Raw genomic sequence first — 25546 nt, 5'->3', positions numbered from 1 at the left:
AAAAGGGTACCAGATGACCAGTGAACTAAACCTGCTTGGTTGTCACTGGACTGTCCAGCTGTGATCATGAAAGTGTGGTCATGTCTGATCTGGGCAGAAAAGAAGAGATGAAAACTGGTGAAAGCAACCTCCTATGTTGCCATGCACTGAGAAGGAGAGTGCCCCTAAGGCTACTCTGAAGGCAAAAATGTAACTCTTACTTGAAAGAGAGCCTGTTTATACCTATTCTGTGTGTGTACAGGTTAAACAGAAACTCAGATCACAGCTGTATTTTAAGGTTTCAAGTCAGACTAAAGACAACTCACCAGGTCCAGGCCCTCAAAAAACAGAGAGTGAAGAAAGACTGAATGTTAAATTGCTTCCATGCCTGGCTGCTGCATACAGAGTTCTCTCTTGCATTTGCTGCAGTACAGAAATTCAATAGAAAAGACTACTCTATTAGAGATCAACTATTTCTGTATACAATCTTTATTTACTGTACTACAGAATTCTACCAACAACTGGAAGTGTTTAAGAAGTATTCAGGCATTCACTGATTTGAATTGTTAACACATTAGAGTGGACACAATGCATCAAGAAATAGATTAGAAATAGGGAGGCAGTGGAGAAAAGGGTGAAAAGATGCTGCAGTTCACTGGTAGAAAACAAGATTTTTTTTTCCCTCATTTTTAAGAGACTAAGTTAACTGTTGTAACTGGCTGCTTTCTTGTCAATCTCCTTGAGGTCCCTTTTTTTACAGAAGAATTAATATATTATGTTCAGCTGCAAGTTGGTCAAAAGAAGTTTTAAAAAACAAAGGCCACGGCATCACAGGGAAAAAATGCCGCAAGATGACAGTTCTAAAAGCTGACTAATACCTGAAAGAATTTATACCTCTGAAGTCTGAGGAGAGTCTCTCATGCTCTGTTTCAGGAGGAAAAATGATAGCCTTTTATGCTGGTTTTGGCTAGGACAGAGTTCCTTTATTTTAAGTGGTATGGGACTGTGTTTTGTGTTTGGGCTGGAGACGATGTTGACAATGCAGGGATATTTTGTTGCTGCTGAGACAGAGTCAAGGCCTTTTCTGGTTCTCACACCATCACACTAGTAGTGAGGGGACAGTCTAGACAGCTGCTTCCCCCTGACCCAAGGGATATTCCACACCTCCTGCTGTCATGCTCCACTTTACTTATCCCCTGAAGCTAAAAAACTCCCATTAGTTAAACTAACTGAAGGCTGAACACCACCTCTGGTATCAAGTTCTGACACTAGAAAGTAGCCAGTGGAAAGAAACAAATTAATATTATTAAGGAGTTGGGGAAAGTTCATACACTAGTGCTGAATTTCACGGAGTTCAAAATAAATGAAAGCAGTTCCCACTTTGAAGACTGAAGAGACAAAGGTGGAGATGATGACTTTCAAATAAAAGAATTGGTTTCCATGCCAATTCTATACATACCCTTTTTAGCAGCTACTGTTTTACTTGGAATTTTCTCTGTCTGTTTTGGGGCAAAAGATGATGAGAAAACAGGAGCAGAATCCTCATCATCACTGTCCAATTTTGTTGTATCTACAATCACAGAGTAAGTTTAGAATAAGACTCATTCACAGCATATATTAATTACATCAGTATTAATTACAGTAAAAATTAATCTCAACTAAGTGTTTGTGATGCTACAGCTATGGATGTACTGTGACTTCCTGACCTACGATACAAGCTTTGTTCCTCTGAAGATCAGAACTTCCTTCACATTTCCTCTTTTTAAAGGGGGAGGATGTGGACATCCTTCTACTGTAACTACTGCATGAAGTTTGTGTGTACCACTCCCCAAAATATCCCATTAACAGTTGCTATAAAAATTAAACTGAACTGTGAAAACAAGCTCACCATCATCTGTCTTCTGAGAGTAAGATGGAAAAGAGAAGATGTTCCCAAAATCTTGATTCTTCTTGGCTTGAGATGTTTTTCTACTTACAACCAAAAAAAGGGGGGAACTATGAGTTACATTAAGCTCATAATGAAGTACGTGGACATCATAATATCCATGTAAAATTTAAATCTTCTTTTAACATTTCCAGCATTTTTGTTTCTGCTTGCAGCAGTCAAACCCCTACTCCTGACATCCAATCAAGAACCCCAGGCATTTAAAATTAACAGAATTACATTTCTTAAAAAAGTTCTCCATACCAGACTGGCACGAGACAGAAAACAGAGAATCTTTAAGAATGTGGTTTAACAGATGATATTACAGTGTATCATGACTATTTTTATATTTATTATATTATTCTTTTAAATCATGAGTCACCCTTGCACAGGACAGTTGCAGGGCTGAGATAGCATGCACTTGAATTCCTCCACATTTTATTTTTCACAGTGCATGTAGAGCAATAACAGGCTGGTGTTTCTGTTTTGTTCAGACACTTCTGCATCGAAAAAATCGTTAATAAAGAAATCCCGCTGAGTTACATTACTTACTCTGGAGATGGCTTTGATTTGGCTGGGGAGAAGTCATACTCATCTTTTTCTAAACTGTCTGAGGGAACAAACTCATCCTCTCTGTCATTTGCAACTGGAGAGGCTTTTACTTTGAGCTCATCCAAATCGTTGTTATTGTTGGCATCATCATCATCGTCAGCATCATCTTCTTCTTCTGAGAAGTCAAAAGTGTACTTGGGCCTCTCAGCTGAGAAAAATCACACATGTACACAATTCAGGAGAGCTGCCTGAGTTATACAACACAGAAACATATACAAATCAAAGTGGAAGTCAGTGAACAATCCCTGCCTCAGAGTACACAAGACAAAAGAGTGGTGGATAATAAATTTGTTTCAGACTGGAAGAACAAAGGGCTGAAAAGAATAAAGAATAATTTAGATGTTAGCAAACATCCAACACCTGTTGTGGCTTGCTCAGACCCTTCAGCAGAGGGCATTATGGAGACATTGTGCATCAGTACTTTTAAGGAATGAGAATCCTTCACTTAAGAGTTGAAGTTTTCTTGAATCCATCACTTGAACATTCTTCTTAATTTTCCAGAAACTCTGTGGAGGTTTTTTAAACATTTTCCAAACTTTCAGTCTTGCTTTTCATGCAGTGTTCAGAATTTTTTGATAAATTTTTTACTTTTAGGCCGCATTTGGCAGTATAATTGTACTAGAATAATACAATTTGAATAATAGAGTAATTTTTTTGTTTGTAATATTGTCTTGTTTGTTTCTTGTATAATTCACTATTTTAGGAAGTAATTTCTATTCTAATGTTTAGAATAGGGGGCAAGATTTCTGATCCAAAGTACAAAATCTTTCATAGCAAATTTCTGATCTTGACATTAGTAGTACTCTTCACACAGTGAATAAAATGTAATGTGAGCTATCTGTAGGAAATAAAAGTCCTAAAGGAAGGCTATGCCCAAAGGAAAATGTGGGTTTGTAGTTGAAATTTTCAATCCCAATACACAATTCACAAACTCTTGAGTACCTGCAGCTCTCCTAAGCAGAGAGTCTCTTGGAATAATCACAGGCTCATTTTCTTCTAAATCACTTTCAGACTTGGATTCATCATCTGACCATGGGTTTCGTTTCTTCACTTTTTTTGCACTGGATTTTGTAGATGATGGTGTCCTTCTTACCCTGGCACCTGCCAAAAGTAAAAGCATTTACTACAGTCTGGTTCAAAAGTATTTTCATCTTTTCTAATTGTTTACAAATTTAGCATAAATTTTCATCTTAAAAAGTTCTCCTTTAAACATTGTAAATTTTCTTCTCCTCCCTGAAGGAAGATTTAACATGAAATTATTTCACACAGAACCTGACCAGCTGCTGCCAAAGAAATTTGTTTTATGACTGAAAAACATGAAGTCTCTAATTTTAAATTTTTATCTCCTTTGCCATCAAACTTGTGTTTCCATAAAGGTTGCTTTCCAGGAAAAGAAATGTTTTCCATTATTCAGGGAAGAAGATCAGAAACAGTTATTGGAAAAATACAACAAACATGGGAAGCAGAGGGTATCCTGTTATTGGGGGGGTGTAAAAATGTGGTCAATTGCAGGGCAAGCTGGGCTCATTTGTTCTGGCTCAACACTGTCTGTGGGAGATTTGAGCTGCACATAGACAAGTCAGTCATAACTGTACTCAGGGAATCTACTCAGGCTGGAAAATCCCCTGAATAATTAAAAGTAGATCTTATCTCAGAATAATTATTTGTGCAACCACGGGGTTTTTTTGCCTTTTTCCTGAAAAAATAAACCCCCCCTCATACTTAAACCTTTTCTGTCTCCAGCTTTCTTTTTCTGTTGCTGCCTCCCTGTTACTGTGTATTTCTCAAACAGCAATAATAAATTCACACTAGCAGAGGAAATGGGGAAGTGAACGTTGGTCGTCTGCCAAGCCATAGCACCCATAACTTTTTGAAAGTCAGAATGACTGAATCTGTCAATAGAAAAATACATTTATTTAATCAAGTTCTACAATCTATACCATTACTCAGACTGAGGGGCTGAAGGTGACTGCCCTGTCCTTCAATATCAAAGAGCACACAAACTAGACATTTCAGTTTGCAAAGAATTAGCCTCATTATGTAAAAATAATCTATTTTTATGCACTCAAATTTGAAGACTTAGGCCCGACCCCCACCCCCCCCCCCCAAACACACACAAAAATTCAAATGTAGAAAATGTAAGATCCCTTGGCCCCAGGAAAGTAGCTTAAACAAAGAAATTTCAGCAGAGTACTTTCAAATATTTCATTTTAAGGAAGAAAACCAGATGAAATAGTGATTATTGTGCTGTATTTCCCTTCTCATGCTGTGTTAAAAATGCATTTCATCCCCAGTAAATACACAACTAAGGTTAACTATGGTGTGCAAGGGTCTTACCAGGCTCCTTCTTCTCTCTCTTGGGTTTAGGGGTTTTAGCTGCTGCAGCTGATGCATTCAGTGAGTCATCCCCACCACCCTCAGCTGGCACACTACCAAACTCTTCATCAAATTCCATTTTTATTGCTAGAGAATCAGTTTCACCCTAAAATTACAAAATAAAATGATTTTCACCTTTGTATTTCAAGATTGAACTGGAATAGCTTTGCAGATGATAATAAATTAATGTAGACTAGTATACTGACATTTTCTGAATAGTGTTGGAAGGAAGTTATCCCAATAAAAACACCTGAACAATAAGCAGTCTCAAGAGGTTTGCAAATGTAAAAGAAATCCAGTACAAATTTCTTATGCATTAGGTCAGCAAAAGAGTACAAATACAGCACCAGTGACAATCTGGTGATTTGGATTTATGCTACCTGAGTAGAAAAATACACCAGTTAAATAATAAATAATTTAACTGTAGCAGTCATTTTGATTTACCTTTTTCTTTTTCAGCAATTTCCTGCTGGCATCAGCTTTCATGGCAGATGTAATCTGTGGAACTATTCTTCTGCCAAATGGTGATGGCATGGTCTCTTCCAGCTGGAGTTTCTTCACCTTGGGTTTACCAACTTTGCCTTTTATTGGTTTGCCAACCATGCCAGTCAGAATATCTTCTCTTTCCTGTGCTTCTACTTTCTAACAAACAAGGGGAGAAAAGAGGGGGAAAACACGTTATTTTTTAATGAGGACAAAGTGGAATGTGATGATTATTTAAGATCCTGCTCCTTTTGACATGGAGGATAAGTGAGAACCTTAATTCTCACTTGAACTGGAACACAGTTTTCAGTTCTGGAACAGTAACCATAATCTTGGTAAATTCATTACCCTGTAGAGCTAAAACCTACTCTTTTATTCAAGGATAAAAATTGAAACTTTTGGACACTGTTAGACTGAAAAAAAATCTTTGTTCTATCAAGTCTCTACTTTGCAAGTATGTCTCTGGTACTGTTGCAAATTTCCATTATTTCAGCATTTAAGTTAAACATTTAGTTTTGAAGTGTGTCGCTTCAAAAGATTGCGCCGGCCCTTTTCAGACAAAATGAAAACTGAGGTTTAGCACTTTATTCACCAAAGGGACTTTTATCTTTTTTCCAGAATTACTGATGAGGTAAACTAAGCCCCTCATATAGTATTTACAGTCTACACACTTCATTCCTGAATGTACTGCTTTGAATTTGGTAATACTTACTGCTTTGAATTTGGTAATACTTACTGCGTCATAAAAAGATTAGATCATGTAAAACTACTGTAATCATTACCATTACCAGTTACTACTCACAGATTTTTGTGTCATCTGAAAACTAACTAACTTTCTTCTAGTTATTTTTCTTTTAATATCACTGACTTGGAAAAACATTAAACTAGATAGATGCAAGAAACAATCCCTTAAAAACACTACCAGGAACACAAATATCCAATAGTGATTTCCCAGTTACCATTACATTGTGAAATATATCTACTTTTGATTCAAAATGTAGCATTTTTAAATTATTTTCTTAAATTCTAAGAATTTTTATGAGTTAGTGTTTTAAATTAAATTAATGTGAATTTCATGTTTTAGAAATATATATAAAGTAAAACATACTTCAAGCTCTTCAACAAAGGCTGCTAGATCTTCTTTCCAGAGGTCTGAAGGAGATTTCCTTTTAAGATCATTTAGTTCTCTCTCCTAAAACATGGAAGTAGTATAGAGAATTTAAGTACAACTCAGGCAAATGCAAATGCAACTGAAGACTGAACATTCCCAACAGGCACATCAGCAATTACTGTGTCATGTCAGAACAAACCTTCCAGGTGTACCAACCTTGGAATCTCTCTCCTTAATCAACTCTTCCACCTTCTCTTTTGTGAGTGACCACAGGGACATGTTCAAAATGTAGTTGAAGTCAGGGCCAGAGGTTGCACCAGAAGAAGAGGAAGCATCATCATTTGCATTCTGAGAGTCTTCCTCTTCTGCTGCCTGAGGTGAAACATTCACAATTACAAGTATTAGTGATCTCTGTGCATCAGCTGTGACACTGCTCCAAATAAGGCAAACATTTTCTGGTGCTTTCCAAAAGGCTGTGTTCCTGTGACCTTCTAGAGCTGATTACTTAATCATGTGATTTAAGAAAACAAATTGAGCCTGTGCTAGAGCCTTGTGTGCTGCTGGCTGCAGACACTGGCGCTGTCCCACCCGTCTCTCAGGGCTGACACTTTTGCCATTTGGGTATTCATGGATATCTGTTCCTCTAGAAAATGAGCACAGCCCTTTGGTATCAAAGACCCAAATGTGCAAACTGAGGTTTGAAAGTAGATCAAAATTTCTCCAAATAACAGTTATGTTATAAAATAGAAATCATTCCGTAGAGTTAAAATACAGTATTAAAAATAAAAAAAAAAAAAGTGAAATGAAAACAAATAGTTAAAACAGTGGCAAAGACACAGAAAAGGGGTGGCTGACAGAAATTCAAAGCTGCTTTTCAAAGCAGTTCCATCTGCCCATAGTAATGGGGATGCAACTTTGAAATTAAACTTGTCACATCTCTTTTTTGGAACAATAAAAACTGCTTGGTTTTATAAAAAGCAGAAACAAATACAGGTCAAGGTCATGGTCAAATTTACTACAATAAATTTAAAAGTCATAGCTTTATAATATCCATGTTTCTTTACTGAAAAGTATTAAGTTATGTAAAAATAATTACATTTAGTAATTAGTTGTATGTGTGAGGTAACTGATGCAGCACTTTCTGTATCAGCCAGTCAGAAATCAAGTTGCCAGTTTTGATTTGGGTACATTAAGAAATGCAGTCAGTCCTCTGCAGTCTCATTTTTCAGACTTGTGCTATCTAATTTTCTTCTAAGCATTATCCATATACAATGCCAATGTTACGTGACTTGATTTTTGTGTAAGTTTAATGTTGTTTACTTTTAAAAGGAAGCCAATGAGGAGTAATGAATAATGTTTTTAAAGTGCTACGTGCGTGTTATAAATTAAGTTAGACAACTAGAAAACAAGCAATATCATTTATAACGGTAACAACATCAACTGTATCTAGATTATTACCTTCTCCTGTGCTTCTTTCCAGGCTCTTACTGGATTAGATTCATAACCTCTCTGGACCAACATCTGAATCAAATCTCTTTTTGATCTGTTCTCTACAAGACACACACAAACACAGAGGAGAGAAAGGAGAAAAAAAAGAAGGAAAGTCCATGTCGTGAAAATCTTGCGTGCAAGTATTTTCTACTATACTTGAATAATTTCCAGATCTTCCCCCACTGTCAACAATTCCAACTTCTGTTTACTCACCAATGCTAATTTTTCCTTGTATCTTCTCCAGGATGAAACGAGCTTGGTTGTTCAGCTTGGTGGACTCTGCACCCAGCATTCCCACCAGCCACTCCTTGCGCAGGCTATAATAATGTAACCGCAAATCAAAGAACTCCTTCAAGATGTCCTGCACGGTTTCGTACTTCTTCAAGCACCCCATGTGATCAAACAGCACCTAGAAAATAAATACATGATAGACTTGAGACAGGCTGCATAACTCAGAGTTCACTAACCCTTGTGTAAGCACTTGGTTCTGTTGTGCGTATAGAAGCACCGTACAAAAAGTGGTACGAGGAGGTAAAAGGAGTTTTGAGGTGTGTGAACTCAAACCTCACTGTGGAGCTACACAGCACAGAGCTGGATGGACTCTTTTTATTCACAAGTAGATTTAGGATGAGATTTATCGTAGCACAATCAAAGAATCACAGCTATAGAGAGAAATATGCCTGAATTCACTTGAATGACTAATTTTATCTACATATTAAATCGCAACTTCAGTAGCAACTGATGATTCACTATTATTTAATATAACAGCTGAAAAGCTTAATAATCCTTAATAATCATTCAATTCAGCTGTGAAATCTGTCACTTTTCAGCTGTGAAAACTACCATCCTTCAAGTTCAATTACAAAGTAAGAAATAATTTTTGCTTGATAGGTGGAATCAATCCTGCCAGGTTTCTGATATCTCCAGTTTAGACATTTATAAGTGAACTAGGCACCCTTGGTGCCCTCCATAGTCAACTGAAAGAAATAAACCCCTCTAGGGGGAAATTCATCTATCCAAAATAGCTATTTGGGAGTTGAAGGACAACAGCTATGCTTGCATAACTTTTTAAGGTTCTTACATTAGGGCAGATTAATTCCTACACAGGTATAGAAAGCAGCCCTTACAATTTATTATTTATTTTGCCAGGCAGGAAATGAAGGAATTCAGCTGCAAAACATTTTGTATTCTGTGAAATGTAAAACTGACAACAGATTCTCACAGTAGTTCATTTAAACATGTGAGAAATCCCATCACCCTGATTTGGTAGATTTGCTTTTCAAGTACAATATACAAAATTAGTTGAGCAAGGCCTGTCTCCTTTTCCAATTCTACGGTCTTTAATTTATTTTTAAGCTATTTTGACATAGCTTTTGATGTACACAGCAATAGCAACAATAATGACATTTGTGTTTTGTGATAATATCTGAAAGTAGCATTTGCCATAAAAAAATAGAACTGTTTTTTCAGTATCTGTAAAGACAGGATGTTTGGAAATCTTTGCAGAAATTAACCTACATTGAAATCTCTCTCAGAATATGAATCTAAGCTGATTCATATTCTTAGTAATTTACAGCACTCTTGTGTCTTCAGCAGCTTAAGAACAGTATTTGCTATACCTTACCACCTAAAATTAGATTTATGCTGGTGGAAACATTGGATCATTTAACTCCTATTAGAGGAGTAACAATCCTGCACAAAGTGCAATTTTGAAAATGTAATTTGTCTCAAGTTTAAAACTCAAATCTAATTATTATGGCAGAAAGTTATTTGTATGATCTACTTTACATTAACCACTTTTGGTTCACTGCACAGGAAATTTTCAATTACAGGAAGGCAACCACCCCAGGCCTGTCTTATTTGAAAGACTCATCAGGACTAAAATGGATTTGCTTATTCATATTGACTTGTATTGGTCATCATTACAGTTTTCTACTATTGAAACAATTTCAAATACACCATGCACAATTCAATATCAAGAACCAAAGTATACTACAAAAATGTTTGCTTTTACAATAACCAACAGTAGGGATTCTGATAGCCAAACATGAAAAAGTTACCATAGAATTACAAGTAAGACTTGTTTGAAGCTTAAAGACTTTGTGCAATCCGGCAGCTTCTGCCTGTGCAAGCTTTTCTTCTGTCATCTTCACAACAAATTTCACAGTTGTATCAGTGTGGTATTCCTTATAGTCAGAAATTAATGCTGGAGTTTTTTCAGTCCCATTCAACATAGGTTCTAGAACCTGTTCTTTGTACACCTGTTGAAAATAGGGCAGCAAAAAACAGAACCACTTTTAATGCCTTAAAACTGCAAACCAAGTAAAGAACATAAACTTTCAAAGCTCTGTGCATTACATCTGATACCAGTTATACCTTACAGAACCAGTATAACCTGAGAAATGCAAGCCAAGAGTCGCACAAACATAAGAGGCAGAAACCAGGACAGAAAAGGCTACTGTAAAGTGGATTAACTATGAATTCAGCAGGAGAAGCAGGTGTTCTTTGTATAATGGACAGCTGATGGCACAGAGAACCATCTTCTGCAAAAGCACACAGGAAAATGAAACCATGTTCCCTTCCATGTATGTATAATCAGAAATTGTGTTAAAAGTTCATGCAGATGTAGGATTAAACAACTTAATGAGGAATTCTTCACTGTTTTTTGTTTCTATTAAAATGCATTTTACTATTTCTTACCTGGGTCCATGTCCTTACAGGAAGCTCTGTAATCTCTACTGTGTTCCTGTCCACCACAAATATTTCACCACTCACTACATACTGATTTTGACCAAGTTCCTGAATGGTTCCTTTGAAATTTTTGTAGTTTGGAAGCTGAAATTTGAAAAGACAGCAAAGTGGTAATCGTCTTTATAATAAAATGTCAGAAAATGATTTCTTTTCCACAGTCCATACAGTTATCACTGTATTTTGCACTAACCTGTCAACAAACCTCTCATGCCTGTGAAAATCTGAAGTCATAGGGAAAATACAACAGAAAAAAGCCCGGAATACACACATGCAAGTGACAGGACCAATTATCCTATTGCCCACAGAGTAGAAAAATTGTTAAGAAGATGCAGCTGAACCCAGTGAAGTGGTGGGGTTGTGTTTTGATTTTTCTGTTTGTTTTTTTTTCGTCTTTCGTAAAGAAAACGCAAAGCACAAATAAGGAATGACAGAAAGCAGATTAACACCCCACAATAACTTTACAGAAGTGGTGCTACCTCCCCTAACCATTTTTTCATTTTTGTGCTGTTTGGCAAAGATAGTGGAACCCATCCAGGTTAAATTGTAAGTAACAGGCTGAGGAAATTTTTTTAACAGGATCCGTTTCCTTATCCAGCTTGACACAAACACATACCAGCATACAGAAAGGAGCTAGGTGGAGGCAGAACCGCCTCTTTCAACCACAGTGAGCTTCAATTGGCTGTGAGACTACACAAAAGGCCTAGGAGTCCTAAAGGAAGGGCAATGGATTGCATTAATTTTAAAAAAAATCTCATTGTTCCCAAGAATTTGAAAAAGGAAAGCCAATATGTCTTGAAAATTGATATTGCACACTCAGTGAACTGTGATCTAAACAGAGAAGAAAAGATGTTTCTGCTTCTATGGCTTAGTAAACACAGCCAAGTAGCAATATTCATCAGTTGTAAAATTAAGGTTACATCAATTGTATTTCATCTCTTGGTCCCAGATATTATGGGTTCACACAGGTTTTCTTCCTGCCCAATTTTTTTCACATTACTTCTGGGACTTCTAAAATTTTGAAAAAACAGAAGCTAAATGCAGTTCAGAAGCTGCTGATTTTCTTGAACAACAGCAATATCTTCTCCTCTGCCTACAGATATATAAAAGAGAGAACAATTCAGACAAGAGAAAGGAAATGTTAACTTTGGCTGAAGATACTTAAGTAGTTCCTTCAAAAAGAAAGAGTGGTACAAGCTTTTACTCTACTGCCATGTCATAGCTACCCTGTAAGACTCATAACAGTCAGCAGACTGAACAAAATGTCCTCTAAAATAATTGCTAAAAATACAAATAGCAAGGCTTTTGCTTCAAGGTGAACTTCCCCAGCCTCATCCCAAAAGTCAAGTAAAGCTTCTACATCAAATTACTGGGACAAACCAAATCCGATGCTCCGAGAATTAGGAAGTTCTAGAGAGACAGGAATTAATTTTGTAAGTACACACATACAAAATACCAATATATACTATTATTTTTACCATTGGGTGGGGATCTAGGCCATCCAGCATTCGTCTGACATTGTTTACAATCTCTCTGGTATCATAGTTTGGAAGTTTGCATGCCCAGCCAGTACCAATTCCTTCAGCTCCATTTACTAAGACCATGGGAATGATGGGAATGTACCATTCAGGCTCTACACGCTGGTTGTCATCATACAAGAATTTAAGCAAGTTGTCATCCATTGATGGAAAAAGTAGTCTTGCTAAAGGGCTTTAAAAAGAAAAAAAAAAAAAAAAAAGAAAAGAAAACCATTTAACTGCATGTCCAGTAAGTAAAGAACATTTTGCTTTAACCGCCCCTGGGCCCAGATATGATCTGTTTGCCAATTTTTCTCATGTCTTCCTTTCTCTTTGCCATTCTGAAGCTGAAAATCCAATGTACACATCTCCTGAGATAATGAAATTCTTCCCAATGGAAGTGCTTGTTCATAATAGATGATGTTTGCTTGTTTCTCAGTAACATATGTACCTGATACACTAGCAACTGCTGACATCTAACATCTACAAAATATCATTCTTTGAAGCTTTCAGAACACACAGCTCAGTGTGACACTGGGGCACCCAGTAATAAAGCAACACAGCATCCAAATAGTTGCAAAATTTCCTTGCTTAACTGTGGGAGTAGCAAAATGTTATGGATGTTCAAGACCACACTCAAGAGATCCAAAGCAAAATATGAGCTTCTATCAAAGTATTTCAATCTTTCTCCATTTCTCTCCCCCACCCCCAAAAAAGGAGTGTTGTGAAAGGGTGAGTTTCATAACAAGGCCATTTAAAATATGCATTTACCTTGACATTAATGGTTTACCTTAACATGGTGAAAATATAGCGAGGGCTGGCAGCATCCTTTCCACCATGAAGCCTGGTGCCAAACTGACCAATAGGTTGTAGCAGATTCACATTGTTACTTCCAACAAAGTTCTGAGCCAAGTTGACAATAGTCATCATTAATGCTTGCTGCAAGAAAATACATATTCATAATAATAAGTATGAGACAGTATATCCTAATCAGCCATAAAATCTATTTTTAATGGCCCAAAAATGTGTGACTAACCTGAATAAAATCTTTAAGAAATCAGTCTCCCTGAGAAAGGACTGTTGTAACCTATTACAAGGGCTACTGGGAATACATATTCTATGCTTATGAAAACCCCTGAGCTTCTCAATTTCCTCTAAAGCACTTCTCTGGGGGAAGTAAAGGGACATAAACCGACCACAATTGCATGCACAAACCACTACTCATACCTTCTAAAGGGAGAAGAGAAAGGATGGATGGGATGTTAATATGGCCACTCTTGCTAATATTTCAGATAAATATAGACAACACAGTAGCTAGAAATAATCTTCATTCTGACATTGTAATAAATTTTAGAAGAGCAGAGTTTCTGCTTCTTCCCTTAAAAGACTGGATTTCTTGTTTCAGACAAAAATTGTCCAAGTACATAGTTCCTATATTCCTATGATTTCAGAATCTAGAAGTTGCCTAGATAATTAGTTATCTACTATTTTACCACAACCCACAATGTATTTGGAATAACACTGTGTATCAACATTTGGAAAGAAAGGAAATATGCTGTCTTATTAAGCTACATACCATTTGGTTAATTTTCTTTAAAAGTACATCTGTGATTAGTAGAATTACAGTCAACAGTTTGTAATTTTAATACCAGAAATATTTAACTAATATTTTACATAGGCTGAAAGTCCTCACAACTTCACCATCCTCCATACTCACCTCCCCATGGTGATAAGCTGACATTTCAGCCACAGAACCAGCCAGCTGAGCAACCTTTACTTCACGTTTATCATTTCTCTTAAAGCAAGTGAACAGAACCTTGCGTTGCCCTGGTTTCAGACCTATTAAGAAGAACATCCCATTTTCAACACATACACAAGCAAATGTTTTCAAGTGATGCACTTGTTTTGCCTTATTATCATTTCTAATCTCTAAAAAGAAGTCTAAACATTATATAGAAGCAAATTCACATTATTATTAACAAAATACTAAATAAGTATTTTTTTTTTAAATTTCAAATATTTTACCCAACTCAAAAAATTACCAAGAAAGTGGAAACACCTTTTCAGCCAGTTATACAGCATGCAAAACAGCACCTTGATTCTAAATGTGCAACTTCCACAAGTCAAAAATTCTTTCTATTCTACTCAGCAAAATCTTTTTCCTAAGAATTTCAGCACAAATTCAGCAATGGCAGCTGTAACTGTAGCTCACATGTATTTCACAGCACTCCCAAATTTTACTTTTTGTCTGAAACTCTCAAATGCACATTAAAATTCAACAACAAAACAATGTTATCCTCTTGAGATCTTTTAAAGTTTTAAAAAAGAAGCCAGTCTCTGATCCTCTGGTTTATTCTCATTCCTTAGGCACACTTTAGGAACAACATCTGTGCGGAAGGGATTGCATCATATTTCCTGTATGTTATCCAGAATTTGATAACCAGTTCTAGATCATGCTTATTGAGCTATTCAGTGTTTTAATTCACATACATTTCTAAAATGAACTAAAATATTGTTAAATGTTACCATTACTAGAGTGAGTCAAACATAAGAGCAAAAGCTGGAAGGAAGACAGAGGGAAAAAAAAATAAAAAAAAGAATTGACTTCAATTTCCATTTCATTTAAATATGTAATATCCAAACTTTTTTACAATGGGTCTGCATCATGTTTTTCTACCAACAATCTATGGAATACAATAGACTTAAAGGACTTCCTTCACAAAGAAGAATCATCAAGTATTAAGAATTGTAACTACCCTCTGTGAAGAGACAGTCAAAATGTTCTTCCTCCTCATTATTTTTTCTGAGATTTGCCACCAGGCTAGCCTGTCATATATCACCTGATGATGCTAAAGGACATAAACCATTGCTAGAGCACTACACCTGCTGCACAATTCACATATCCATGCCCAGAATACAGAATTACAGCCAAAGATGGCAAAACACTCATATGAATTATAAATAATATTTGTAGTATTATATATACACCTACATTATGTTACATATATACACAGACACACACACAAATATATAAATAACTATGTTCCCTTCTTATTCTCTTGTATTTCTGTAGAAACAGTCCACTGCAAGTTCATTCTTTATTTTAAGTTTCAGCCAAACCATTCTGCTGTTTCAGAGAAGGCAGTCTGGGTACAGTGCATTGTAAGGCGCAATGACCTCTTGAAATACACAGCTCCGTAAGTAACCAGGTATGGGAGGAAGTAAGTCTGGAGAAGCTGAAACAGAGACTGACATTCTTTGGGGTTCCCTAGGTGTGTATCTGCATAACTCAGTTTCATTCTGCATCAAAGCTGGGGATCCATCCTACAGGGAAGCTACTGCCCCTGCCCCCTGAACCATCCCTTTCTTTCATGCAAAACACGAAAAGCTCTCACTGCATGAATATTTTGGTGTAAGTCTGTAGTGTTAAGAAGGCTGACCACCTCCACTATAAAATGTACAGGGAACTGGAGATAAATGCACTTCACCCCTGCCGAAGTTTCAAGGCCTTTTTTCTGATCATAGTAAGCTTGTGCACACAGACAATGACATGGGCAGAAATTCCTGCTCACGCTGTCTGCAGGCAGTTTTACAAATGAAGAAGCTGTAGTGTAGTAAAAACTGCTCCTTTTAATGTACATGTTATTGCAAGGGGAGGGTTGGTAAACCTGACTGACAGGAGCCCAGAAAGATTACAGGTCAGTAAACAACAGAGCACTGCCTGTGGTGCAAGACTGAGGGGAGAAAACATTTGCATCTTTATCTGCACTCAGCTGCTGACATGAATGTTAATTACTATAAGCACTTAAGAGACTTGCTTTCTCTGATGGTATGAGCAGAAACAAAGCATTTGTAGGGCCTGGGGAATAGGTCTGGTTAAATAAAAAGCCTGCACAGCAACAGTTTAAACTTCCTCACAGAAGAAACAGCAATTCCTTAGCACATAAATTACTAAATTGTTCGGGTTGGAAGGGACCAACACAGCTCACCTGCTACAACCTTCCCAGGCAGGATCATCCTAGAGCACATTGCATAGGATATGGTCTCTCAAATATCCCCACTGAGGGAGACTCCACACCCTCTCTGGGCAATTTGTTCCAGTGTGTGGCCACTGCACACCAAAGAAGTTCTTCCTTATGTGCAGGTGGAACATCCTGTGCATCAGTGTCTGTCCACTACCTCTTGTCCTATTCGGCACCACTGAGAAGATCCTGGCACCATCCTCTCGACACCTCCCCTTCAGATACTTAAACACATTGATGAGGCCCCCTCTCAATCATCTCTTGAGACTGAGCAGGCCTAGCTCCCTCAGCCTTTCCTCATAAGAGAGATGCTCCAGTCCCTTAATCATCTTCACAACCCTCCACTGGACCCAATGCAGGAGCTCCATGTGCTCTCCTTGAGGAGCCCAGAACTGGACACAGCAGATGTGACCTCAGCTAGGGCTGAGCAGAGGGGCAGGATCACCTCCCTTGATCCCCTGGCACTGCTCTTCCTAATGCACCCAGGATAAGCAGGATAAGTTCTTATATTCTCTACTTGAATGCATTAATTCCAATGCAAATCACAGCTGTAAAAAACATCAATAAACAGGAATATTCAAAAAAATCATAATGAATTATCAACTTACCATCAACAAGGGAAGGGATAGATCTCTCATTGTCTGAATTTGAGAAAAGGATCAACTCCTTGTTAATGAAATCATTGTAAGTCAAATGTTTTGTTGCTGTACCATATAAAAATTGCTGAAAAAAACCACATACATTATTCGTTCAATACAAAAAATACATTACATTTAAATCTCACCTGGCAGATTTATTGCTATTATTTAGGACTCACCTCAGGAAGGCCATGTAGTCGACGCTGTCGCCTGTCTTCCATGAAATTTGTTAACCATTCTTTTCGGTCATCAATCTTCTTCTTACTGAAGGCCTGGAAAGATTCCAAGTACACTAAAGTATCAGCATATAAATGTTTGTGCAAATGTATGCTACTTCAGTAAGAATTTTAAGTATATTGCACTTTCTGAACCATAATTCCATAATGCTTAGTTGGACAAGCTAATCCATATAACTAACATTTGCGTTAAAGGAGCAGTACCAGTACATGACTTTTCAGACATTTTTGCACAAGGGTTTTTGAAATGACAGATCTCTCACTTTCCTGAAATCTGCACACATTTGGACAAATCTTATCATTCTTCTTCCCATCTTCATATCAGAGCTGTGGTTTGACACACAGGTTTGAAGATCTTTCCTCACACGGTTTTAAGGGTTAAGCTTTTGGGTTCATCATTTAGACCAAGCTATAACCAGCTCTCATCAAGAAAATCAACTGAAGGAATTAGAAAAAAAACCCTCATGTCATTTCCACGCCCTCTTTGCTCTGTCAATAACTTGTAGCTGTTCCTGACTGGACATGCCTAGCCCTCTGATGGAAATTGACAACCTGACAAAACTGACGCTGCACAAAAAGCCCAAGCCAGAGTTTGGGCCAGCTGACTGATGGCCTCAGCCCTCATGATGACAAGACATCCCTTTCCAGCAACCACTTATCACAAAAGAACACAGGAATGTTCTGACTTTATAGTGTTACAGAAAAAGAGTTCCCCTCCAGTGAGTTACTTCCCCAAAAAAGAGAAAAATACATAGAAACTTAATATGTGGTTTAAACAAAATTTTGACTCCTTTGAGGAAATTCTGTGAGCTGCTGGGGTACTGCCTTTTTTTCTCAGGGAGTAACATAAAGAAACTTCATCATGTCCTGATTTCAACCACTCTCCTGCATAAGAACACAGTTATCAGCACCATCTGTTTCAAAGGCCTCTGACTGGAGCACTCCAAAAGAGCTCAATGAGTAGTTTCAATTCCTTGGAGACTACAATGCTACAGTGGTAATATAAATATTAAATGTTAGTTTCTGAGGAAGGTACTAAGCCATATCACCCTGTTTCGCATCAGACTGACTTCCTTTGTGAACAAAGCTTGATAATTCACAGTGCCAGACATCTGAAAATTTAATATTAGGCTTTTAGAAAAAACAGGATTAATTCTTACAGGTTTCTTCTGGCTCCTTTCAATTTATCTATACCTTTTATAGACCACTCAAGTGACAAATGACCAAGAGCTGGATCGGCATAAAAATTATTTCAATAGAATAATAACAGAATTATTGGAATTAAGAGCTGTTCTCAAATATTTATCCCTCAAAAGAATAAAAAGAGGACTTTTTTTTTTGTTTCTCCACTTAAAATTGCTATTCTAATACTTCATTTACTAGCAAAAGAATTCTTTAGAATGCTGAAGAATTTGCTTTGTGAAATAATTTTTTGCTGTCCTAGATTTCAGCTATCATGAGGTCTAGTGGGGCCCATAATCACACACCACCCAGAGGTAAACTTGGGGCTGGGATCTCAGTGACCAGCAGAGGAAATGAAGGTGGAAGTGTAAGTGAAGCTTTTGTACACAGCTCCAGCACTAGCTGGTAGCTGCTGAGGTGTAACAGAGGTGAACAGCTTCCTCCCAGACTGACAGAACACTATTTTAGGTATCAGTGAGGATCAGCCATAATCGGTTACATGGCCTCATACACCAGTCTGTGTATGGAGGTCTCTGCAGAAATAGAGATCAGATTTCTGTTAGTAAAACCACACATTTTACTGTACCCACAGGATAAGAAAAAAGCTGTTTTGTCTAAGATAAGTTGACAATTTTCCATTTTCTTTTTTTTTTCTCTCCTACCCTTTTTTCTCACTAATGTCACCTACAATTAAAATAGCAAATTAAAGTAGACAAAAGCTGAAATATTTCTTAAGAAAACAGCTTCATTCCAGACACTTCATACTTTTTCTTTCCAGAAGCTTTCCGTAAATCACAAGTATTTTCCTGCACACAACAATTTACAAAACTGCAAATTCAAACATGTAGAGCATGTGCATAAATACATGTATACAGATCTTCAATGAATAAACAATATTTATCTGATCTTCTTTGCTCAGAAACAAAATACAGACCCCTAAGTAGATGTGAAACGTAATTCATTTGGGCTCTATTGCCCAAACAAATTAAAACCCCTCAGAATATTTTCTGTATGTTCTGGCTTTAAAAGCAATTCTGACTGTAACATTTCTTGATACTCATACCACACAAAATTATCAAAGCTAAAAGCAGAAGGTAGAGCTCATTCTGTGCCATAGATTAAGCTTATTCCAAAATTCAAAACATTTTCCAAAAGACTCTTTCTCCACCCAAAGTATTTCTTTCAGGTACACAAAAAAACCTGGAACAAGCTCTGTCAGGACTTCCTCACGTGCCCCTTTCAGCACACGATGAAAAATAAAATGTATCATGTAGAAGCACTTTTGTGAGTTCTTACCAGTGTAATGGCAGCATCATCCTCAGGCCCAGCATATCGAAACAAGATCCGATGTCTTTCCATGTCAGCAAAATATTCTTTTGCTTCTTTAGCAGTGCTGGTACCCAATCCTGTACAATAAAAAGAAATAGTTACTCAATATTCAAAATTTAAGTTTTATTATTTTATCCCTTTTATTTTCCTGGGAATGTTATAAAATCATTATGTAAGATACAATCATGAAAAGAGCTATAATAAAACTTCACAGCACCCATTTATTATTATTTATTCATAGGGCTCACATATTTGTTTTCAAACAAACCTTTGTAGTATTTTATCTTCCATGCTTTATGATTTTCCATATGCTTTTTCCACTCATCAAATTCAGGAATACTATAGAATGAAAGTTCTTGCTTATTTTTGCTTGCCTTTGAAAAAACAAACAAACAAAATCAACATTTCTGTTGTGCTGTAAGTAATCCATAAAATCTCAATAACAGAACCCATACCTTCACAATAGGGGTGATGAATTCCTCAAGAAAACCATGTTTCAACAGTGATGGCCAATTGTGATGAATAAAATTGATCAACAAGCCCTTTATGTGAGATCCATCCTGATCCTGAATCAGAACACGAAAACATGAAGCAGTCTTGTATCAGATTCCCCTGAACCACCAAAAAACCCACTCACTGGCCTGAATACATCAACACAATGTCTGATGACAGAAAGCATAGAAAGGAACAGCTGATTTTTATTTGGATTTCAAACTGGACCTGGGTATGAAATAACCACCTGTGAATGTCACTGTCCCTGAGCTATTAAAAAGCTCTTCCAAACCAAGTGCATGGTTGCTGTTCAAAGTTTCTCTGCCTGTGGCATGATTTTGCTGAGAGCTAGACAGCTCTCCCAGACACCACAGAGTTGAATTTTTGGGGGAAAAAAGCCAAACCTGGCCACAGTTCTCATTGGTGGCTTGAGAGTTCATGAGATAATCATGAGATTATCTAAAAATAATTGCTTACATTCTTTTTTCTATCTGACTTGCTAGCAAAACTACCTCATTTACTGTCTACTTTTGTCCTTATTTTCAACATATTTTTGAATTATCCATAGCATGTTTTTATTATTACTTTGGCCTCTTGCTATTTTCTGCAGCAAGGTTCAGTTGTGCATTTAGAGCAACCAAAGCAACACAAATAAATTAATCCTTTAAAGAAACCTCAGAACCTACAAAATTGCAGCAAAACACATTGTAAGAAGCTCTGTAGATTAAAACCTGTGAATTTCAGACTCACCTGATCTGTCATGATCATGATTTTTCCATATCTCAAACTTTTCAGAGATTCTGGATCTTCATAGCTTTTCTTGTATTGTAATCCAACTATTTTGATGATGTTGTTGATTTCTGCATTTTCCATAATCTGTACAAAAAAGTTATTTTTGCAGCCAGTGTAAAAAGCAGAGATTCAGAAACATCCCAGTCTTGCTTTATAGCTATTTTTTCAATGCACCCAAACCTCAATCTCATAAGCTTTTTATTCCTACCCCTTGAAGCCTTTTAACTTGTAATGATTTCTTCTGTATATGCAAATTCTCAAGACTACACCACTCTCTTTCTCCTCTACAGCCAGAGCACTTTGGATGGGAAAAGCTGGGAGAAAACTGAATGTATAACAAAAAGTCTTTTTCCACTGTTTTTATAGGCATCTGCCGCACACCTCTTATTACAGACAAATTATGGCAGCAGGAGCAATATGATGGGGTAATGATGCTGGCTGCTGACTCATGTTGTGAGTCCATGAAATCCCACGGCAATGGAGAAAAATACAAAGTGGTAGGGGTTTTAAGTACTCATGTGAAACATGAATATAAGTCATAGAAAGATTTCCCTTCACTTGTGAAGAAATTAACTTCATCATCCCAATACTGCACTGTTACAGTTAATATTTACGTGCTTATCCCAGTCCTCAAAATTGCTGGTAGTTTATGAAATCTCAGTCAAAAAACTTCCATGAAAAAATTAAAAATTAAACTACAAAGTTGTAAATCTAGAAATCAAGAATAAGCAGGAGGACATTCATTTGTCAGCAAAATGGAAAGGACAAAACTACACACCTGTTTGTGAGAAGCTTCTCGGACATTGAGAATTTTGCCCCTGAGTGGGAAGACTCCGTATCTGTCTCTACCAATAACACCTAGGCCAGAGACAGCTAAAGATTTGGCTGAGTCTCCTTCTGTTAATATCAACGTGCAGTCCAAGGAATGTTTGCCACCTGCAGGCCAGGAAGAAGTAGAGGGAAGGCAAAAAAACAGAAACTGTAACTCAAATAAAAGAAATACAATTGAATTATTTTCTACTCTACAGGTAATTTCCTCCCATCAGTTAATTTAAATAGGCTGAATTTCTGTTCTTAGGGGTGGCCCTCCATTCCACTAAAACTGCACAGCAATGAGTATCCTTGCCCTTAGCAGTAGACTATGGATTGGTACAGACAAGTAGCAAAATAAGCAAAATGGGATGCAACAGTGGCATGTCTTATATAATGGTACCTACACATCCGCACAAAAGAAGACACAGATTGCTTCTCTACCTTCACTGTTTCATTTTGCTAACTGCATAATTCTTACACACATGCATTATGCATGTCTGAGTTACATACAGGAGTCATTTCGCATTCTGCATTTTCACTTTCCTCAGAGTATATTTTAAAAAGTAATTTGTTAAATCACAATTTTGTGGTTTTCCCTTTTTATTGTCAATCAGGTAAAGCCAGACAACTGTATGAAAAATTTGTCAGAAAAGCTCAAACAATGAGAACATTTGCACTTCTTATGCCTCCCAAATTTCTCAAACAGAAAAATCTTCACTAACAGTGTAATTTTGATTCTACAAGAGACAGCATTTCTGTGCCTGTGTGCTCAAAACTGGAATGACATTCATGTTCCGCCTACTGCAATTGTAGCAGTGGATGTTCTAAATAACAAGCAGGCTGTAAAAAGGAACCCACCCTTCTGCAACAGTGCATATGCTCATTAAGTTGCTTTGCTCTTTTATCCAGGCCTGTGGTAGGAAAGACTCCAAAAAACCTTCAAGCTGGTTGAGTCTCACCTACTGCTAATAAGGTAGTTTTGAATATACTGGTATTTAAAATGTGTGCTGTAATTTGCCTTTACCTGGTAGATAAAAGCCACCCCATACTTCCTATTACACAGGAACATTCAGCACCTTTGGTTTTCTGAATCAAGATGGGTGGCTTAATATAATCTAAGGCAGTTACTCACACTGCCTGTGACTACCTACCAGCAAGGTGGACTCCAAATACCTAGAAAAACACCAGTCTGCTGTTTTAGAATATATAAAAGCCAATATTTTTCATATATGAATTGCAGAAAACATATGTGAATGTCATCCAGGTTCACCTTCTTCTGGAATGGATCCAATCAGTAGCAAATAATTTCAGAATATGCCAGGTATTTTCCTGAGCACAGCCCTAAAGGACTCAAAGACAAAACTACATGAACTGACAGGTTCAGAAAATGCTTTTATGCTTCATCTGATTTAGTAACCTAGCTGCTCCCTTAAAATCCAATATTCTTAATTTTTGCTTTTATTTCCACCTCTTCTCCTACAACAAGTCACAGAATTATGCAGAGCTGTTCAAGATCACAAGAAAGCAAGAATGACCATGTGCAGAACCCTTTCTTTACAGAGGAGGGGGAGGAAATCTGCAGCAAGTCCATCACTCTACAGATGTACCTCTCTTATTCCTAAGCATTAACTGACAATGATTAAAACATTCAGGGGTACCAGGTACACAAGAAACCTGTGGATGCTGGACCTCAGCCTCAAATTCACTCTTCAAGTAAAGATAAAATCTAAAAACCACAGGAATGACTAAAGTCAGAGGGGTTTGTGGCCAGAGACTGCTCTCTCCCTGCTGCACTTCCTGTGTGTCTAGCCTGAATGTGCAATGCCTTCAATGTCAGAAATCCAGTATCTTCCAGTATACTTGGCTAAACCTCCTCAGGAGATGCAGAGTTCCCTCCACATGAAACAATAATGAGGCTTCAGAGAAATACCTGGGTAACAGGCATTCAAGTCATGCAAAGCTGTAGGCATGAGTGTTCAGCCCAAATGAATCCCTACATGCCTTCTCAGTTGAGGAACTTTCAAGATGAAAAATAATTGAATATTTTATTAGCTCACCTGATAAACATTCTCCCTTCCCCTCACCCCCAGCCAAAAACAAACAAACAAACAAAAACAAAAAAAGCAAAAAAGCAAAAAACACAAAAACAAACAAAAAAACAGAGTAAGAAGTGATTTTGAAGCCTGATCTCCAAAGCAAAACTAAAAAACTACCAAAAAAGTGTGTCCAAAATCATTCATTATATGAGTTAAGAGTGCTAGGCTTGATATCCATGAAAATATATAATTTCTTCAAGCACACAATCTTTTTGGCAAGAAAAGTATCAGGAGCATATATCTGAGCGAGGAGTGAAAATTCCAGAGGCAATATACTAGAGTAGATGTGATTATCAACTTTTGAGGCAAAATATGACATCTGAATAAATGAAAAAGTAATTAAATACTTAAGAAAACTCAATTAAAAAATTAATCACCAAGGAACCAAAGAGAAAGGGAGGAAAATTAAACAGAACCATCATTTCATCAGGTCATCTTTGGCTTGAACAATGAAGCACAAAAAAATAACCCCAAACCAAAGAAGCAAAAAAACCCTACCAAAACCAAGCCTCTTGTTTAAATTCTCAGCCACCATGTTTAAATTCTAGCTGTAGAAAGTTTAGGAAACCAGAATGATTTTTATTAAAAAACACATCAGAATGAGAAATAAAAGTCAGGTTTCAAATTAGCATGTCTGTGAAAAATTTATGAAACAGTAAAGAATTTAAAAGTAAGTGCTCTTACCAGCATCATTAGCATCATCCAGTTTTGGAATGCCCTTGATTTTACTGTGTTTCACTGATGAACATTTTTTGTTCAGTTGAGTTTGTGCCTTAAATTTGACCCAATTCAAAATACTCTCTATGATACCACAGTTAGAGGCCTACAAGCAACAAATGAGAATTGTGAATGAGAAAAATAAAGCTTCAGACAGCAGACTCTTTACACCTCAGTTTTAAATCACTAACAGTTTCTAAGGTCCTCTAAATTTTAAAAATTGCAACATATGAAAGGTGAAAGAATTAACACACATCTTAATATTTAGCACTTCATGCACATACAACTGACACACAACACAAAAGGAATTTGCTTTTCCACCACTTCTCTAACTGATGGAAAGAGCAAAGGAGGTCTGAGACCTAACAAGAGGTTGTCTTATATTGTGTAGTTGATGTCCTAAGACATTTTAGGCACTACACACTTGTTTCCTGGACTTTGACAGCAAAAAGCAGCCTTATGGGATATTTATGACCATTTACAGTTCCTTTGGAAAGGACTGAAAATGGCTGAAAGAGAATCAAAACTATTTGAGAATGAGCTTTCTACCAACCACTTGAGAATCTGATACCAATTTTAGAAACACATCTGCAGAAAAAAATAGCATATAGTGTATTTTCTAAACTAAAACTGCTTTAGGTTTTGTTTCACATCAAAAGGAAACACAGATGGAGCAAAATACTGTGAGCTTTGGCTTTTAATTATCTCCTATAATACACCATTCATTGTTGAGATTGTGCTGCACATTTAATGCATCTGGAAATCAATGTTTACTTCTGGGAATATTAGAAACGCTATAAATCAAACCTGCTGATGGTAACACAACATGTATTCATTCTTCAGATTTTGTTATATAAGACTGTTATTTCTTTTCCCTCTAAATTCTATAGGAATGTCACCCATAACAAAGAATTAGAAGAATAAACCACTATACAATCAGTATACTCCTGATGCCAGGAGTATTAGCAGTGGCACTGTTCTCCTCACT

General features: G+C 36.9%; 1 protein-coding gene across 6 annotated transcripts in view; it reads right to left on the bottom strand.

The window, feature by feature from the left end:
* Nucleotides 1-25546, bottom strand: part of TOP2B (DNA topoisomerase II beta) — a 72077-nt gene that overhangs the window by 3372 nt on the left and 43159 nt on the right. For 3 of the 6 annotated variants that reach the window (XM_014248485.2, XM_088054620.1, XM_088054610.1), the window contains 23 exons: nucleotides 24526-24664; nucleotides 21711-21868; nucleotides 20891-21016; nucleotides 20104-20214; nucleotides 19917-20022; nucleotides 19616-19725; nucleotides 17081-17173; nucleotides 16872-16986; nucleotides 13959-14080; nucleotides 13032-13180; nucleotides 12203-12434; nucleotides 10677-10811; nucleotides 10037-10237; nucleotides 8190-8385; nucleotides 7944-8035; nucleotides 6702-6857; nucleotides 6483-6566; nucleotides 5336-5533; nucleotides 4853-4997; nucleotides 3458-3616; nucleotides 2456-2663; nucleotides 1868-1950; nucleotides 1439-1549 (listed from right to left, as the gene is read on the bottom strand). In XM_014248485.2, coding sequence (XP_014103960.1) covers nucleotides 1439-1549; nucleotides 1868-1950; nucleotides 2456-2663; nucleotides 3458-3616; nucleotides 4853-4997; nucleotides 5336-5533; nucleotides 6483-6566; nucleotides 6702-6857; nucleotides 7944-8035; nucleotides 8190-8385; nucleotides 10037-10237; nucleotides 10677-10811; nucleotides 12203-12434; nucleotides 13032-13180; nucleotides 13959-14080; nucleotides 16872-16986; nucleotides 17081-17173; nucleotides 19616-19725; nucleotides 19917-20022; nucleotides 20104-20214; nucleotides 20891-21016; nucleotides 21711-21868; nucleotides 24526-24664 — 3229 coding nt within the window. The remainder of the gene's footprint in view (nucleotides 1-1438; nucleotides 1550-1867; nucleotides 1951-2455; nucleotides 2664-3457; nucleotides 3617-4852; nucleotides 4998-5335; nucleotides 5534-6482; nucleotides 6567-6701; nucleotides 6858-7943; nucleotides 8036-8189; nucleotides 8386-10036; nucleotides 10238-10676; nucleotides 10812-12202; nucleotides 12435-13031; nucleotides 13181-13958; nucleotides 14081-16871; nucleotides 16987-17080; nucleotides 17174-19615; nucleotides 19726-19916; nucleotides 20023-20103; nucleotides 20215-20890; nucleotides 21017-21710; nucleotides 21869-24525; nucleotides 24665-25546) is intronic. The other 3 variants (XM_005518963.3, XM_088054626.1, XM_014248486.2) reach the window with 3 other exon arrangements.

Source organism: Pseudopodoces humilis, chromosome 1 (assembly GCF_049639895.1).
Source record: "Pseudopodoces humilis isolate 2021_Gansu_Grassland_sample_001 chromosome 1, ASM4963989v1, whole genome shotgun sequence".
NCBI lineage: Eukaryota > Metazoa > Chordata > Aves > Passeriformes > Paridae > Pseudopodoces > Pseudopodoces humilis.
Note: the sequence above shows the minus strand (reverse complement) of the source record. Positions and strands in the feature narration are given on the sequence as shown.